This window comes from Typopeltis vanoorti, chromosome 10 (assembly GCF_054136105.1).
Source record: "Typopeltis vanoorti isolate ZY-2024b chromosome 10, IOZ_Tvanoo_1.0, whole genome shotgun sequence".
In the NCBI taxonomy this organism is placed as follows: domain Eukaryota; kingdom Metazoa; phylum Arthropoda; class Arachnida; order Uropygi; family Thelyphonidae; genus Typopeltis; species Typopeltis vanoorti.
In genome coordinates, this window is record NC_143558.1 from 90,770,200 (window position 1) to 90,787,659 (window position 17,460).

Here is a 17,460-nt window from a genome sequence, read left to right on the forward strand (position 1 = left end):
TAAGAAAAGGGAAGGAACCCAGACTCTTTTAATTTAAGGATTAACTAACTTGTATCATTATGTTTTGTGCTAAAATAAACGTATTTCTTTATGTGTAATCCAATGAATTTGTCATGCTTTCTGTGGATTGAATTACCGCTTGGAAAATTATGAACCGTGCATAAAAGGGGAATCCACTAATAATATAAGAAACGGGACCACAACTGCATACTTCATGATCCCTGCATTTTCTTTCTAAATAATCTTGGTTAGTGTATCAGAATTTAGTTGCCGGCTGGCACAGTCATTAAATAATATAAATTTGTCAGCAAACGAATTAACTGATAATAAGTAAAGTACTAAAATTTAATGATAACAAAAGATAAAGTTTAAGATAGGACAAATAAGAGATAAGATGCCAAATAACGCCAAAGAAGAGAGATGAAGATATAACAATATGAAAGATCTGTTGAAAGAAGTAAAAGTGAAGAGTAAGAAATAAAGTTTATGAGTCTGCTGCCTCAGTATGATAGGACAGAACTGAAGGAAAAGGGCCATGATTGTTAATGAATCAATGAGAAGATTGTGCAGGAAGAATGATGTGCAGTTTATATGGAATGAATTTGATAAAGGAAAGGACTTGTATGTCTGAATGGACTGCATTTGAAAGTTTTGGAGTTAAAGGAGTTGGAGAAAATATTCTTCAATAAGAGATTGGAAATGCAAAATCAGGAAAATTAGAGATATTGGGGAGAGGCCATGCAATCAAGTATGTGCAATGAGCACAGAAAGCCATGAACAGCTGAGTGCAGCTTACCAAGTTTTGAAGCTGAATGGGTTGGTAATGACATTATGCATGGGTAACTGAGGGCCAAAGGTATGTTGAAATGCATGGTTTTGAATGCTAGAAATATCAGAAAGAAGAAAAGGAGTTTTTGACATTGTTCAGTTCTTCTTCGTGTAGCTTCCTCAATGCAAGGATGCAGCACCATCTCCTTCCAGTCCTCTCTGTTGGCAGCTCTTCTTTTTTGTTTCAGCACAGTCACATGATCCTGTCCATGATCTTATATCATCAAACCATGTCCTTCTTTTTTTACCTCTTGATCTCTTCCCATAATCTTTCCTTCTAAAGCTGATAGTGTCCTCTGTCCTGCTGATTCCCTCAATACATGTCCTGCCAGTCTCAACTTTCAGTTTAACTTAACCAAAAATTATTGGCATCAGCAAGAGCTGGTTGACAGAGAATGTAGTTACAGGAATAGAATATAAAGGATATTGTATTTTCAGAGGATAGAATGGAAATAGTGCAGGAGGAGGGGGGGGTAATACTAATGATGGCTGAAGAACTTCAAAAGGAGGATTTTAGATTATGAGGGAGATGGTTTATTTGAGACTATCTCATGTGAGAAGTCAATAGTACAAAACAGATTGCTGGTTGCTGCTATAAACCTATAACCTAGACAATGATATGGATGCCACAAATGAGTACATTATTAACACAATGAGTATACACTGAGCAATTATCATGGAGGACTTCAACTATGGGTATGTAGAATGGAAGTAGAATAGGGCGCATGGCAAGATGGAAATGAAATTTATAAAGTTGCTGAGGGATAATTACATGGAACAGCTAGCATGTGATGGAGGGGACCAGGGGTTTGAAAGTGTTTGATCAGGTAATCGCATTAAATCTATCCATAACTGCAGTAGCAACTGTACCTCTAATTAGGGAAGTGATCATGCAGTCTTGTTCTGAGAGGTTGCTCTACATGTGGAATTCTCAGTCAATAAAGGGTTTGTGTGGAACAACAAAGCTAGCAATTATGACAAACTTGGGTAGCAGCTTGGTGTGATGCCACTGCATAAGAAGCTACAAGGAAAGATTGTCAGTGGTCAAGGATTGTTTCAGAGAGGCAGTATCAGATTGCATATACAGGGTAAGGAGGATAAACCAAGTAGGTGTTAAATGAATTAAAGCAGGAGCAGGAGGAAGAAAAAAAGAAAATTAAAAAAAAGCATTGTGGAGGGAATATAAACAAAAAGGTGATCAGCATGCTCATGAGTAATAGAAAGTACAGGCCAGAAGAATGAGTAGTATGGTAAGGAGTGTTGAATCAGATTATGAGAGAAAATTAGCTAAGTAGGACAAATTAAATCCAAAAGTTTTTTTTTTTTTTTGCTATAGGAGAAAAATTCAATCAATGTTAATGTAGGAAGATGACAAAAGCAGAAGAAATAGTTGAGCTACTAAACAGTCACTTTGCAAGCATATATCATCCAAAAGACTATGCAGTTACCAATGTGGCAGAGGTTGATGGGAAAATTGATGCAGATGAACAAGAGATACTCAACATATTGAAAAATATCAAAGTGAATACAGCACTGGAATTGGATGGTATGTCAGCCATGTGCTACAAGAATAAGAGAACAAGCAGTTCTTATGAAGTTGTTAAATCTAAGGAAAAAGGGCAAAATAGTTCTCTTACATAAAGGTGGCTCTAAGAGAGCAGTAGTAAACTGCAGACAAATTAGTATCCCAGGAGTCATGATTAAAGTATTGGAAAAGTTGGTTAAAGGTAAAATTCAAAAATGGGTGTATAGGAATATGATACCCTGTGTGTGGGGGGGGGGGGGAGAATGGCTTTGTGAAAGGTAGGTCCTGCTTTAGTAATTTATTCACATTTTATAATAAAGTGACAGGTGAATTAAATAAAAGAAATGGTACGCCATGATACTGATGAACTTTGTATAGGCATTTAACAGAATACTGCATGGAAAAATATTGCATAAAATGATGAAGCAAATGGGAATGGATGTGAGACTGATGACTTGGTTCCCCTCCTATCCATGTCAGAAGAAATAGTTGACATTGGAGGGAGGTGTATAGTGGATGGGAATCAGTGCTAATGAGAATGACTAGTGAAATTCTCCAGGGCTTTGTGCTAAAGCTACTACTCTTTGATTTGTATCAAAGGGGAAGGGAGTATTCAGTTGTTTGCTGACAATGCAAAACTGGAGGGAGCAACAGATGATAAAGGTGATATAGATGTCTAGTAGGATGATTTAAATAAATTGGCAGTGTGGGCAAAGAACAATGGTAGTCAATTTAATGTTGCAAAATGTAAGATGACAAGGGTGAATAACAGGGAGGTTATTATACCTTTTTATAAAGCACTCTTTATTCAGGCACAGGATAACTTGATGACCTTCAATGAGCATTTCAAGATGAAAAGATTGCATACTTTGTATCATATTGATGAGGCTAGGTATCTGGGGATGATGGTGTACAGAGATTTGAAGTTCAAAGAACATTTTGTAAACAGTGGCAAAATAGCTCAAAGGATTACTTGGATGTTAAAGACACTGACAAATAAAGACAGAGAGGTTATTATCCCTATTTTTAAATCTATGATTTGGCCATGTGTTGACTACTGTACACATATTTGATGACCTGCATTTCTTGGGGATCAGGAGGTGGTGAAGAGGATTTAGAGATGAGTGACCAAGCTGGTGACAGGTCTGTGGAATGTTCCTTATGAGGATAGATTGAAGGTGGTTGCAGAGTTTAACTGACAGGTGGAAAAGATGAGATATGATAAAAACTTATAATAAAACTTATGATAAAAACTTTAAGTTACTAAAAGGATTCTATAAGATCGACACTAAAGAAATATTTCCATATATGATGAACACAGAGACAAGGGATCACCTCTGGAGATTATGTAAGTGTGTGGTTAATAACTGAGTGCAGGCTAGATTTTTTTTGAATGGAGAGTGGTGAATAAATGGAGTAGGTTGCCAGAGTGGGTTGTGAGTGCCCCAATGGTGAATGAGTTTAAGTACAACAGGTGGTATGTGAATGGTTAGTGTGGGTCTACTGCAATGAATCTTTTGATTGCATGGAGATCTCCCATACAATATTAATAATAGTACACTTCATTCATCCTGCTCATTCAACAAACTATGCAATGCTCAAACATCCCAAATTTCAAGATCATCTGCAACTAGTGTCTTAATTATTTGTCTCCAGATCCACCTTCAACTGAGTGAGAATAACCTGGTGACCTTCATTGATACCAAAATACAATCTTACCTTCCCCTCCCCTCCCAAAAGGAATCTTAGCTCACCTATGCTTAACCCTCAGTAAAATACAAATCACTAGACAAGATTATTATACCTTATTATACAAAACCAGGTACTGCTGTAACCTTTGGTTTGGTGCAGTATGACATATCCTTGCACTAATATAATACAAACCAATGCTTTGGATGGTCATTTACTTCCAACCGAAACACATCATATCAATAGCTTTTCTCAGCCTCCAAAAAAGCTGACATTCTTTTCCACGGTAGACATTACTTTTCACCTATCCAACTAAACTACATAAAAATTCCAAATCTGTCTATCCTTAGAATATTGCTCATATGTATGTGTGTGTGGGGGGGGGGGGTGCACCTATAATCTCCATAAAAATTCTTGATGCTATTCAGAGGAAATTGATTCTGCTGATAAATTACTCCCTTATCATGTTTATATTCAGAGCTCCAAATGTATTTATGATTGTCTTAGCAACTATGAAAATTACTGTGAATTAAGAAGAGGTATGACAGGTATTATGTGAATGGTTGGTGCAGGTCTACCGTAATGAGTCTTTTGATTGCATGGAGATGTTACATATTATATTAATAATAGTATAGTTCATTACTTCACTCATCCTACTCATTCAACAAATTAACTCACTGTTGAAAAATAAAACGTTTCAGTTGAGCACTCTCATTATTCTTTCTTTTTTACATCATCAGAAGAAAGTGTGAAGTGGGGGTTCGAGAGTTAGAAAATTAGAAAGATTGAACGATAGAGAGAATGTGGTGCGAGATTTGAAAGTCGAATTGGGTTGGATGAGGTAAGAGATGAAATGGATGTGGAATGAAATTAAGAAAATTCGGGTAAAAATGATTAAAACAAATCATGATGGCACGAAAGACAAGGGAGTGGCGTTGTATGGCGACTCCATTATTAAAGGTGTGCTGGATGATAGGATGCATAAGGTATGTTTTCCAGGTGGTAGAATGAGTAGAGTGATCGAGGCATTGGATATGAGGAGGGAGCTAGCAAAGGAGTTGATAGTTTTAATAGGTACAAATGATCTGACAGCAGACAAAGAGCATGTTAGAATGGATATCAGGAGGCTGCTTAGAAGGAAAAAAGAGAATAATGTGACGGGGGGGTAGTCAGCGTGTTGCCTAGGTATGACTGTGGTGAGATGAGGCAGAGGGCAAGGATTATGAATGATATGCTGGCTGAAATGTGTGAGGAGACGGGAGTACATTTTGTTAATGTGTGGAATGAGTTTGAGGGACGAAGTGAGCTGTATGGGAGCAATGGACTGCATTTGAGTGGTTATGGTGTGAGTTGCTTGGAGAGACTGCTGCTGGAAGGTAGAGAAGTGAATAGAGAGAATGAATCAGATCAAGTGGGAAGTGATGTGGAAGAACAGGAGAGTAAGAAGGAGAGATTGAAGAGGTGGTTATGAATGAGGAAGTGAGTAGCATGAGTATGGAAAATGAGAGAATGGGTGTGCAAGAGGAACGGAAACGGGGAGGCTCGGGATGGATGGGGGGGTACACAGCTTGAGAAAGGTGAATGCTCCAAGAGGATGTGAGAGCTGTAGACAGGAAAGGAATGGGATGACCTGGGATCAAGAAGAAACAGTTAGAATTGAAGAGGGTTCTAAAATGAATAAGCAGAAAGGGAAATGGCCCCATTTGAGCATGCAGAGATCACATCGAATGAGTGATATCAGTGGAACTAGCTGTAGATCCAGGAATGAGCTGTTCTGTTTGTATACAAATGCTAGAAGTGTAAGAAACAAGGCAGATGAAATGGTTGCACTAATTGAGTCTGTTCACCCAAAAATTGTTGGAATAAGGGAGACATGGTTAGATGAGGACAACATTCTGACAGGAATAGAGATGGACGGGTATGATGTGTTTCATGAGGATAGGAGTAAAAAGAGAGGGAGAGTGCTATTGATGATAGAGAAAGAGTTATGTCCATACAAAGTAGAGATGCAAGAGGGAAATAGTGCCAGTGGTTTTGAGGCAGTATGGTGTGAGATAGAAGTGAATGGAATCAAATACTTGGTTGGATGTTGTTATAGACCAGGTAATGTGGATAGTAATAATAATGAAATGTATGATCAAATTAGCCAAGCAAATAAGAAAAGAGTGATCATTATGGGTGATTTTAATTATGGGAATATAGACTGGAATGATGAGATAGCAACTGGAAATAAAGAAAATGAGTTTCTTGAGTTTTTGAGGGATAACTGCCTCAGACAGTATGTAACAGAGGGCACGCGAGGATTGAGGATCTTGGATTTGGTCATCTCATCAGAGGATGTAATTATAAATGCCCTCTTCTGTATACAATCAAGAATTCTTAGGGAGGTTCTGGGTACAACTCCCAAAATATGAGACATTCTACGTTTGAATGGATTTGAGCTTTATAAAGTGTTGGTGACTGTGTTAGTAAAAGAATACCAAGATTTTGGAAGCTGAGGAAACTGTGGATGTAACATGTTTAGGCTATGATTAGCTACATGTGAAAGTCACTACAAGAAAGGAAAGTGATCTCAAATGGAAATCACAACATAATGAAAAGTAACAGGAAGTGAATATTAAGATCTGTCTTCCAAGTAAAAAAAAAAGACAGGACTGCATTCTGGGAGATCTTGAAATTTCAATCATATCTGAGTACTAACAGAGTTTCTCAAATTTCTTGAATGGTCATCATCAAAACTATGAATAAGATTTGACACTACAGAGAGAGAGAGATCATGGATGTATAGGAGAAAGAACATGGGTGAGAATGGAGAACTTCAGGTATTCCAACATTGATAAAGAAATCTGATGACAAGAAACAATACCATTGGACACAACAAACGTTCAGACAAAAGGCCAGCAATACAATCTCAGAGGATGAGAGAGAGAGAGAATAGTTCATATGGAGACTTAAAGGAGTGAAAAGAGCAAACAGCACAAAGAAAGAATTAAACACAGATTTAATCACCCCAATATTTCATTTCTGTCATGGACATCACCAGGGATATAGTGAGAATTGTCATGATGCATGCAAACAACACAAAAAAACAAGTAAAAAATATTAGACCATGAGCTTAAAGTCTTAACAGCGGGGGAACCCTTCCAGCGAGTACTGGTCGACAGTCCTGGCTTTCAGTTGGAAAGTATAAAAATTACTGTTTCCCAAATCTTGGGAAATTTCACACAACCATATTTATTAAGATTTAATTGTTTTATCTGCTGCTGATTCAAAAAAAAAAAAAAAAAAAAAAAAAAAGAAGTCTGTCAGGTTTGTGATTACTGCAGTAAAGCACAGTAGTTTTTTCCATGATCTTGCACAGTGTGTCAAATGCATGGTCTGCTAGATCTGACTCACCATAATTGTAGTGGTGAGCATACTTATGTTGGGCAAGATGGATATGATAGATCTTCCAGTATGTCCATAATCTTATTTGAAGCTAGCTTCCAATCCCAGTTCCAAGTGCACACAATGTTCCTTTTACTTGCAACCTGTCCTATTATGATCAAACTGAAAGATCAGCCAAAATCAACGGTTCAATTCAAGATAATAGTCACATGCACATCAGAACTGTCATTTTCAGAATTTTCTCAATGGGTCTCTCTAGTATGGACATTTATCTCACAAAATGAGAAACTTGAAGAGAGTCTGGACTTCAACATTAGATACAATGTGCATATCATCCCAAATCTTGAATCATCCATTGCAGAAACTGATCTTTAAATGTTATAATTTTACATTCCTTTAGTTTATTTTCTTTATCTGAAGTTTATTTTTTGTATGGATTTTCTAAGATTAAGATAACTTTATAACAACCTATGTGCTGTTTGTAGAAATTTTTACCAAACAGTTCAGAAACTGCTTCAAAATTAAGCAGCTAGTTTGTACAATCCAGCTGCAAAATTTATGATCAAGTTTGTACAGCATATTTTTTACGAGGATAGAAATGGTAACAAGGGATGGGGGGGGGGTGCTGATTATGATAGCAGGGAAATTAATTCCACATAAGGTAGACATTAAAGAGGGAAATAGTGGCAATGATTATGAGGCAGTGTGGTGTAACATGGAGGTTGAGAAGCAGATATATTTAGTTAAATGTTGCTATAGGCCTGGGAATGTGGCAGGTGGCGATGAAGAAATGTATAAACAACTTGGATTAGTGAATAAAGGAAGGGTAATTATTATGGGTGATTTTATTTATGGCAGTATAGATTGGAATGAAGACATAGCACTTGGGAATAAGGAAAATAAATTTCTTGAGTTCTTGAGATAACTATCTCAGGCAGCATGCAAAGGAGGGCATGCAAGGGTCGAGATTTCTAGATCTGATCATTTCAAAAAAGGATGTAATTGTGAGAGGGGGTTTCACACTTTCCTCCAATTGGTGAAAGATCATGAGGTGATCACCTGGGTTTTGGCTAGTCATATGCATACTTTTGTGAGGAAAGGATATATGTGGAATTATAAAGATGGTGATTATGACAAGCTTAAGAGACAGCTTGGAGCTATAACAAGAAAGGAGGAGTTGAAATGGAAACTGCCAAAGAAATACATAACAGCATCAATGTGTGAATATATTCTGAAGGCCAAAATGCTGAATAAGGTAGGAGTAAAATGAATGAATGTAGAGTTTAAGAATGAAATCTGGAAAATGAAGGTACTTTGGAGGAAGTACAAGATGAATAATGGTAATAATCAGTTACATGAATAGTATAAAGAACAAGCCAGGAAAGTTACTCAGTTACTAAGGAAAACAAAAGTGCAGTATGAGCAGAAATTGGCAGAACAGGTGAAGAAAATCCCTAGAGAGTTTTTTAGATATGCGACAAGTAGAAGGAAGAATGATCGTGGTAAGATTATGTTAATGGATGAAAGTGGTAGAATGATAACTGCTGCAGAAGACATTGTTGAGGTATTCAGTGATCAATTTATAAGGATATTTCATCCTGATCATGGCAGAATCATGAAGAACTTAAATATAAAGGACATAGGAGAGGATGGCTAAACTGTGAGTGAGTAGAAAGTATTTGAGGAAATAAATAACTTTGATGTCGATAAGGCAATAGGATTTGATGACATATCAACACACATCTTAAATAAATGTTCCAGGGAATTGGCAGTAGCATTGGAATGCTGTTTAATAAAAGTCTTACAACAGCAGAGGTTCCAAGGGAGTGGAGGAGGGTAAAATTGTTTCACTGCATAAAGGGGTGATAAGGCTGTAGCTTCAAATTATATGCCAATATTTATATCTGGAGTTGCAGTGAAGATACTGGAGAGTTTGATGAGAAGTACGATACAGAAATAGGTATGATAACTGCAGTATTCTCTATGGTTATCAGCATGGGTCTGTTAAAAGGAGATCATGTTTTACTAACTTACTTATGTACTATAACAAGGTAAAAAATACCTTGGACAGGGGAGATGATTATACAATGGAGTACTTGGATTTTGCAAAAGCTTTTGACAGATTGCCACACAACAACTAGATAAATAAATTGAAACAGATGGAATTGGATAACAGACTTCTGAGTTGAATCAGAGGACATTGTTGAGGCAGATAGGTATCAGAAAGTTGTATATGGGAGTGCAGTATCCTGAAAGAGAAAAGTCACTAGTGGTGTACTGCAGGGACCAGTTTTTATTATTATTATTATTATTTCAGGAAACTCCAAGGAGTCGACAGACTCATCGAGGGAGACCCTAACATCACGTCAAGAACAACTATTCGACATTCACACAGTATCTATCATACCTCACCTTGAACTCATTCACAGTCATAGCACCCACAACAGACTCTGGCAGCTTATTCCACTCATTCACCACTCTCCAAGTAAAATACCTAGCTCTAATACCCTTGCTAACCACATTCTTGCCCGGCTTCCATGTATGGCCCCTAGTCCTCCCACCACCAGTCCTATTCTCAAAAATATCTTCTGGATTAATCTTATAGAAACCTTTCAGTAATTTCAATGTCTCAATCATATCACCCCTTTTCTGCCTATCAACCAATTTTTGCAACCCACAAATCTTCAACCTGTTCTCATAAGGTTCATTCCATAGACCTGCTATCATCTTGGTCACTCATCTCTGGATCCTCTCCACCTCTTCCCCATCAAGAAGAAACTCTGGCGCACATATCTGGGCACAGTAGTCGAGATGGGGTCTTATCAAGGCTCGATGGGTCGATACAGAGGAAATAACTTGTGTGTCTCTGCTTGTTAAAGTATTGTTCAGCAACCAAGTGATTTGATGAGCTGATTGAGTCAATTTTGCGATGTGCCCCTTAATCTTTAACTCCCTATCCACCAACACTCCCAAATCCCTGGCCTCATCAATCTCCTGGAGTACGATTCCACCAATGTGATATACTGCTGCTAATCTTTTCACCCCAAAATGCATAACCTTACACTTTGCCATTAAATCGACATCCATTTTCTTTAGCCCAGTCCTCCAAACAATCCAAATCATCTTGCAAAATTTTGACATCCTGTGCACTCACTATTGCTCTACCCAACTTTGCATCATCAGCAAACAAGTGAACACTTCCTCTCAGATCCTTTCTTATATCGTTAATGTACAAATTGAAAAAGTAGTGGTCCAAGAACAGAACCCTGCAGCACACCACTAGTCACAAGCCGTCTTTTGGACTACTCCTGAATAAACCACTCTCTGATATCTTTCCATCAACCACCCTCCTATTCATCTCACAACCTTATATCCATCCCCATATGCTGCAGTTTACTGATTAGAATTCCATGTGGTATCTAGTCAAAAGGCCTTAGCAAGGTCCAGTAGACTGTAAACTCATTATCCTTATCCAGTTCAGCCGTCACTGTGTTATAAAACGTGAGCAAGTTATTGAGGCATGATCTACCCTTCACAAAACCATGTTGTCCCCCATACAGTATCCTAATTTCATTTATCCAATCCTGTATTTTTCTCTTGACTATTTTCTCCAAGACCTTAACAACAATTCCTGAAATGCTGATTGGTCAGTAATTTACAACAGTAGTCTTAGAACCTCCTTTATGCAGTGGAACTATTTTCCCCTCTTTCCACCCCCTAGGAACTAACCCAGACCCAAGACTCAAATTAAACAAAATGGTCAGGGGCAATGACAATTCTTTAGCCACTTCACATACGACACGAGCTGGTATACCATTCAATCCCACAGATGTATTGACATTGAGGTTTTGTAATAGACTACTCACCTCCACTTCATTCACTACAATTCCTGTATAATCGATTGGTTCATTCATTCCTGTAATGTCACCACCTGGATGATATATTCTGGCAAAGTGCTCGCTCAGTAATTCCACTATATCAACTGATTCGGTTACCTCCCTACCATCGTGCATTCTTTAAAATCATTCTGCCATATACATTTTTTCTTTTACTTGCAACATATTGAAAAAACTGTTTGGGATTCTCTTTAGCCTGCATGGGTATTGTTCTTTCATAATCCGTTTTTCCGTTTTTGCTTTTCTTACCACACTCGTTACCCTTCTGGCCTGCGCTTTATACCATTCATGTGCCTACCGGTCACCTTTCTCCTTAAATTCCCTCCATAGTTGTTTCTTTTTTTTTTGCAGCTCAAGCTTAATGGTGTTATTCATCCATTTAACCCCTACTTGATTTATTATTCAAACTCTAGGTATACAGTCAGCCATTGCTTCATGCAAACACTTCTTAACTGCCTCCCATGCACTATCAACTTCTAGTCCTTGCAGTTGTACATACCATGGCACTGAACTAATCAAACTCCTAAGCTTGTCATACTTTCCAGCCCGATAATTCCACGTGTACCCTGTCTTAATTGTAAATTCCACACCTTTAGCCACCTCCCAAGTCAAGACCCTATGATCACTCTCACCAATTGATGGCAACGTGGTCATATTAGTTATAGCCAAATTCTCAGATGCAATTACTAGGTCAAGCACTCTCTGACCCCTAGTATTTTCCATTGCATGCTGTCACAGATAGTTATCCATAATAATTGCATAAAATCCAATTCCTTCCTCCCATGTGTCCTCTCCTCCTTCCAATCAATGTTACCATAGTTGAAATCACCCATAATAATTACCCTCCTTCCACTCATTTCTTCTATTTGCTTATGCATACTATCTCCACCATCTATTCCATCACCTGGTCAATAGCAGCACCCAACTGTATATTTTGTTCTGCTAGTTTCAATCTCACACTAAAGAGCCTCAAATGTGCTCTTTTCTCTATTCTGCAGTTCCACTTCTATTCTCCTTGGCTGTAGCTCATCAGCTATCATCAATAAAACATTTGAATCATTTGATTCAAATCATTTGAAACAATTGTTGTTCAATTTGTATATTGATGATATTGGGATGGGTTTAACTAATGATATGCAGCTGTTTGCAGATGATGATGCAAAACTGGGGAGAGCAATGCAGAGTCAAATGGATATTATGGCCTTACAAGAGGACTTGAATAGATTGAATGAATAGGCAGGTAAGTGGAACCGTCAGTTCAATATTGCAAAGTGTGAGGTTTTGTGATTTGGTAAGCAACGATGGTATGTAAAGTATACACTTGGTGAGGAAACTTTAAAGGAAGTAGAAGAGATCAGAGATCTAGGAGTGGTGGTGGACAAGGACCTGAAATTCAGGGGGCACATTGTACAAATTGTGAAGACATCGCATTTGATAATGGCAATGATGCAGAGGACCCTGATGTGCAGAAATAGAGAGGTCATGATACCATTGTATAAAGCCTTGATCAGGCATCATATGGATGATTGTGCACAGATCTGATAACCAGGTTTTCATGATGGCAAAGATATGTCGGAAAAGATCCAGTGAAGATTCACAAAGGTCGGTGGTCTTTGGAATGTGAAGTACGAGGATAGATCTGGTCGCCGGGCTTTCGTGGTGATGAGGATATGTTGGAAAGGATCCACAGAAAATTCACAAAGGTAGTCAGTGGTCTTTGGAATAAAAGGACAGATAGTGTGTGTACCTCTCACAATGAGTCTCTGACTCCATGGAGGTCAGATGTTACTAATAATAATAAGTACACAGAAAAGTGAGAATTTTTTTTTTTTAATACATAACTAGTATATATGTTACTGTGAAAGACCGAAATTAGAGAATGTCAATATTCTCCGGTGAATGTCGACACATACCAAATACATCGGTATGTTACCATGAAAGACCGAAATTAGAGAATGTCAATATTCTCTGGTGAATGTCGACGCATACCAAATATGTCGGTATGTTACCATGAAAGACCGAAATTAGAGAATGTCAATATTCTCCGGTGAATGTCGACACATACCAAATACGTCGGTGAAAGACCGAATATTTGGTTATATTATTATACATTCGAACCATCGCCAGTATATGTCGACAAGCACAGATAAGCTCTGGTGGGGGTTGAAATGACAAGCCGAGAAGACACGGCCAGAGAAAACCAACAAAAACGCCATCTATTTGTTAGACTCAAACACTGTGCTGTTTGTCAGTCTTATGCAAGGTTTGCTGGTGCGTGCAATATTTAGGTTAGGTTCGAAGGAAAATATTGCAGAGGAGCTGCAACCTACCACGTCTTCATATCAAGCCCTGACTGAACAACACGAGTTTATTTCTATAAAAAGAGCAGCTGCGAAAGAGAATCTTATACTGCAAGAAACGAAAATGTTACAAATCTCAAAAAGAAAATTTCCTCCTGCTCAAATTGGTGATACCGTACGAATACAAGTCCCTAATGTCGACCATGGTTGTACAGATGTCCGAAATGTGTTGGCGGTTGTTGTTGGAATAGAAGACTGCGAATTTTATAAATTAGCAAACAAAAATCGTACCCTCAAGCAGCTTTATAATCAGTCCCGTAATCAGTTCGTAATTTGTAAAGAAAAGTTACTTTCTATAGATGAGATTTCTTCTCAAGAAATGTCACTGAGAGAAGCAGCTGCAACTAATTCGAGAAGTGGAGGGAAAGGCTATACATGCTGTAATTGCAAAAAGAAGTGTTTCACGACTAAATGCAGTTGTAAAAGCAAGGGACTCTTGTGCAATTCAAAGTGTCATAACAGATTCAGTTGTTGTAATAAATAAGTCTGTATAACGTTAATCACATAATTTATGTGTAACTTTATTATTGGTATTGTCTTAACAACAATGTAATAAAAATATTTTTATTCAGCACTCACCATCAGTTTGCCAGATATCGGTCAGTTGCATTTTTGTCTTAACGTAATAAAAATATTTTTATTTAACACTCACCATCAGTTTGCTAGATATAGGTCTTTCATAGTAACATATGTTACCATCACTGGAGAATGTCGACATTTGCCAGATATCGGTCTTTCACAGTAACATATATAGTCAAACTTTGTTATAACGGGCACCATGGAACTGACAAAATTTCCTTATTATAACCATTACTCACTATATTCAGTAATGAATTAAATCTATCTCCTATTTTTTTATAAATTCTCAATAACTCAATAAAAAATAAATTCAAAAAAAAACAAAAGAAATATTAGAGAGAAAGATGAACATAATTACATACCTAGATATTATTTGTATGACTATGCTTGTATAAACTGCAATAACACTTAATATTAAATACAAAGTATTTCCATAATTGTAATGGCATATACTTAATACTAAATACAGTTTATTTCTCCATAATGAAAAACAATACTAATTAATAATAAACACAATTTCAATTAGTCTTTTAAAAATCGACAAGACAATGTTATGCCAGTTTTTAAATAATCAATCCAGCCAACCATTGTTACATAGAAAATCATCGCTTCCAAATTGTTTAGCAAATTTTTCTGCTTGAGCCATCAAGATTGGACCATCAATTGTAAATCCACCTTCTTTGTGTAGTGAACCATTGAAGCAATACTTCATCGGCACACTTTCTAAATTTCTGTTTCAGTTATGCTGTTTTCCAGTGCTTATTTATTTCATATGGGGATTCCCCCCCCCTTTTCTCCTCCGTCCCTTAGGAAAGGTTGAGCCCTCCTAATGAGGGATTAAATATGCATTTTATGACTGTAGATCTGGGTGTGTTTTCATGGGCCTAGTTTGCCTGTTCTGAGGAACGAAAAACCCGAGTTTCTGGGGTGAAAAAAACCTTCTACCTCCATAATTAAAGATACCAAAAATTATATACTTGGTTTAATCCTTTATCCAAGTGTAAGCAAACAAAGTTTGTGCCTGAAGTATTTTCAGGACAACTCGTATATAGAAGCTAATGACTTCACATCACTTGCCTTAGTATCCCACAATTAGCTTCTATATACAAGTTGCCCCAGTTATCTCTCCATCTATATACAAGTTGCCCCAGTTATATCTCCATTTATAACAAGTTTGCACCTGAAAATAATTCAGGTGCAAACTTTGTTTGCTTACACTTGGATAAAGGATTAAATCAAGTATATGATTTCTTGTTATCTTTAATTTATACTTTAACCAAGCGGAAAAGTTTCCAACAACCCTCTACCTCCATATGAGACTGGATAACTCACCTTTAGTTGAAAGAGACTATATAAAGGTTTCTCACGTCATGAACAGGAATCGAACCCAGGTCTTTCTGACCAAAGGACTTTGTCTATACCAACTGAGCTACAGAGGCTCTCTTTCCACAAAATCAATACTGTTGAAGAGGACAAATAAAACTTTTTATACATTCATCATTAGACACATCACCTTCTAACTCAGTGTTTCCCAACCTGTGGTCCGTGGACTCCCGAGGGTCCGTGAGTAATTCAAAGGGGGTCCGCGGGATAGTTTATTTTCATTAAAATTTATCTTATCATGTTGCTCACACCTGTTGTTCACACCTGGCCTAATTGATATGTTCATATTCTTCTAAATATCTCCATTTATAACAGTATTACATTGTCATAAATTACACATCTAGTGTTGTAAAATTGTAATTTATTACTTCAACTTTATGATATGTAAAATATCATAAAGATGATTTTTACATAAAATCCAAAATGGAAAAAAATTTCCATTTTGGATTTTATGGGGGTCGCGGTGAATTAATTCGCTACAGGGGGTCCATGAAATATTAATGTTCGCTACATGGGGGGAGTCCACGACATATTAGCATTCGCTACAAGGGGTCTGTGACTTCAAAAAGGTTGGGAAACACTGTTCTAACTCATGAATAATTCTGACTTTTTTGAGAAGCAAAAGACACTTTCTTTTAGTAGACATGTTTCTGATGGGAGAATTCATTTTACTGATTTTACAATTGTGGCAGTATTCTGGTCAAGTGAGGAAGGAGGGTAGACTCACCTTTATTCAAAAGAGACCAGATAAAGGTTTCTCACATCATGGAGAGAGACAATGGAGGGGTAAGTAGTGATGAGATGGGCACATTGTCCTCCATGACAAGATTAGGTTATAAATGGCACATAATGCAATGCAGGTGGTCATAAAAGCTAAGTTACTTCTTTCATTTTTGTCTATTCCAAGAACTACCCAAGCAATTAAGAATGTCTGCATGATTACCAAAATTTGTATGGTATATCTGTGTAGTATGCTCATAATAGAAGTGAGCAACTGTATGGGAATATGGAAAAATTAAAATTATTATAGCTTTTTGCTCATTACAGCTGTGATCTTGTTATTTCTGTGCTCACTACAACAAAGTCTGACTGTATTATACTTGAAAAGAAATTATATTCTCTAACTTTAAGTATGATATGAATTTTTTTTAAGAAAAATAATTTTTAAGTATGATGTGACAAGGTCCCTGCTTTACAAAAACAGCATACGAAATTGCTAACCTGATCCTCTGCCTCCAGAGAATTCTTGGGTATTTCCTTAAAAAGAGAAAAAAAGAACAACTAGTAAATATTAAGTTATCATGAATTTTAAAAATTTTAAACTTCTTAATAATGTACATCAGAGTTATAATAAAGAGTAGGCAGAAGCCTTAACTATTTCCTCATTTCTTAAGAATACTAGTATATTAAAATAAAGTCAATTTTATATTCATTGTCTTACAGCTAACAAGAACAATGATAATTCAACTAACCTTAAACTGACAAGCTAACCTAAGTGCAGCATAGCTGATTCTCATTAGAGCAAACTCACAGGAACCACAGGAATGATTTGTTATATATACACTGGATAGTTTGCTATAGTGTATTTGTTTTAGCACAGCATTGTACCTGTAGGTTATTCATTGGTATTTTTTCAGTAATTCACTGTAGTGAGTAAGTTAGTTACAATGAGAGTTGACTGCATTTTCATAAACTAAAGAAAAGATTAAATTATGCTGTTAAAATTATATAAATTAAACTTTAATAAAAAGCAATAGTAAGACAGAGCAGAACTATGCTTAGTTTAGTTATTCCGACTCTGAGATCAAGCATT

The 17,460-nt window shown here is 36.9% G+C and overlaps 1 protein-coding gene across 2 annotated transcripts in view; it reads right to left on the minus strand.

Moving 5' to 3' along the window:
* Nucleotides 1-17,460, minus strand: part of LOC150102584 (inactive ribosomal protein S6 kinase delta-1) — a 519,967-nt gene that overhangs the window by 429,736 nt on the left and 72,771 nt on the right. For both annotated transcript variants that reach the window (XR_016548936.1, XM_090399211.1), the window contains exon 2: nt 16,869-16,904. Coding sequence is in view for 1 of the 2 variants with exons in the window: in XM_090399211.1 (XP_090255337.1) it covers nt 16,869-16,904 (36 nt within the window). In the remaining variant the exon portion in view is untranslated. The remainder of the gene's footprint in view (nt 1-16,868; nt 16,905-17,460) is intronic.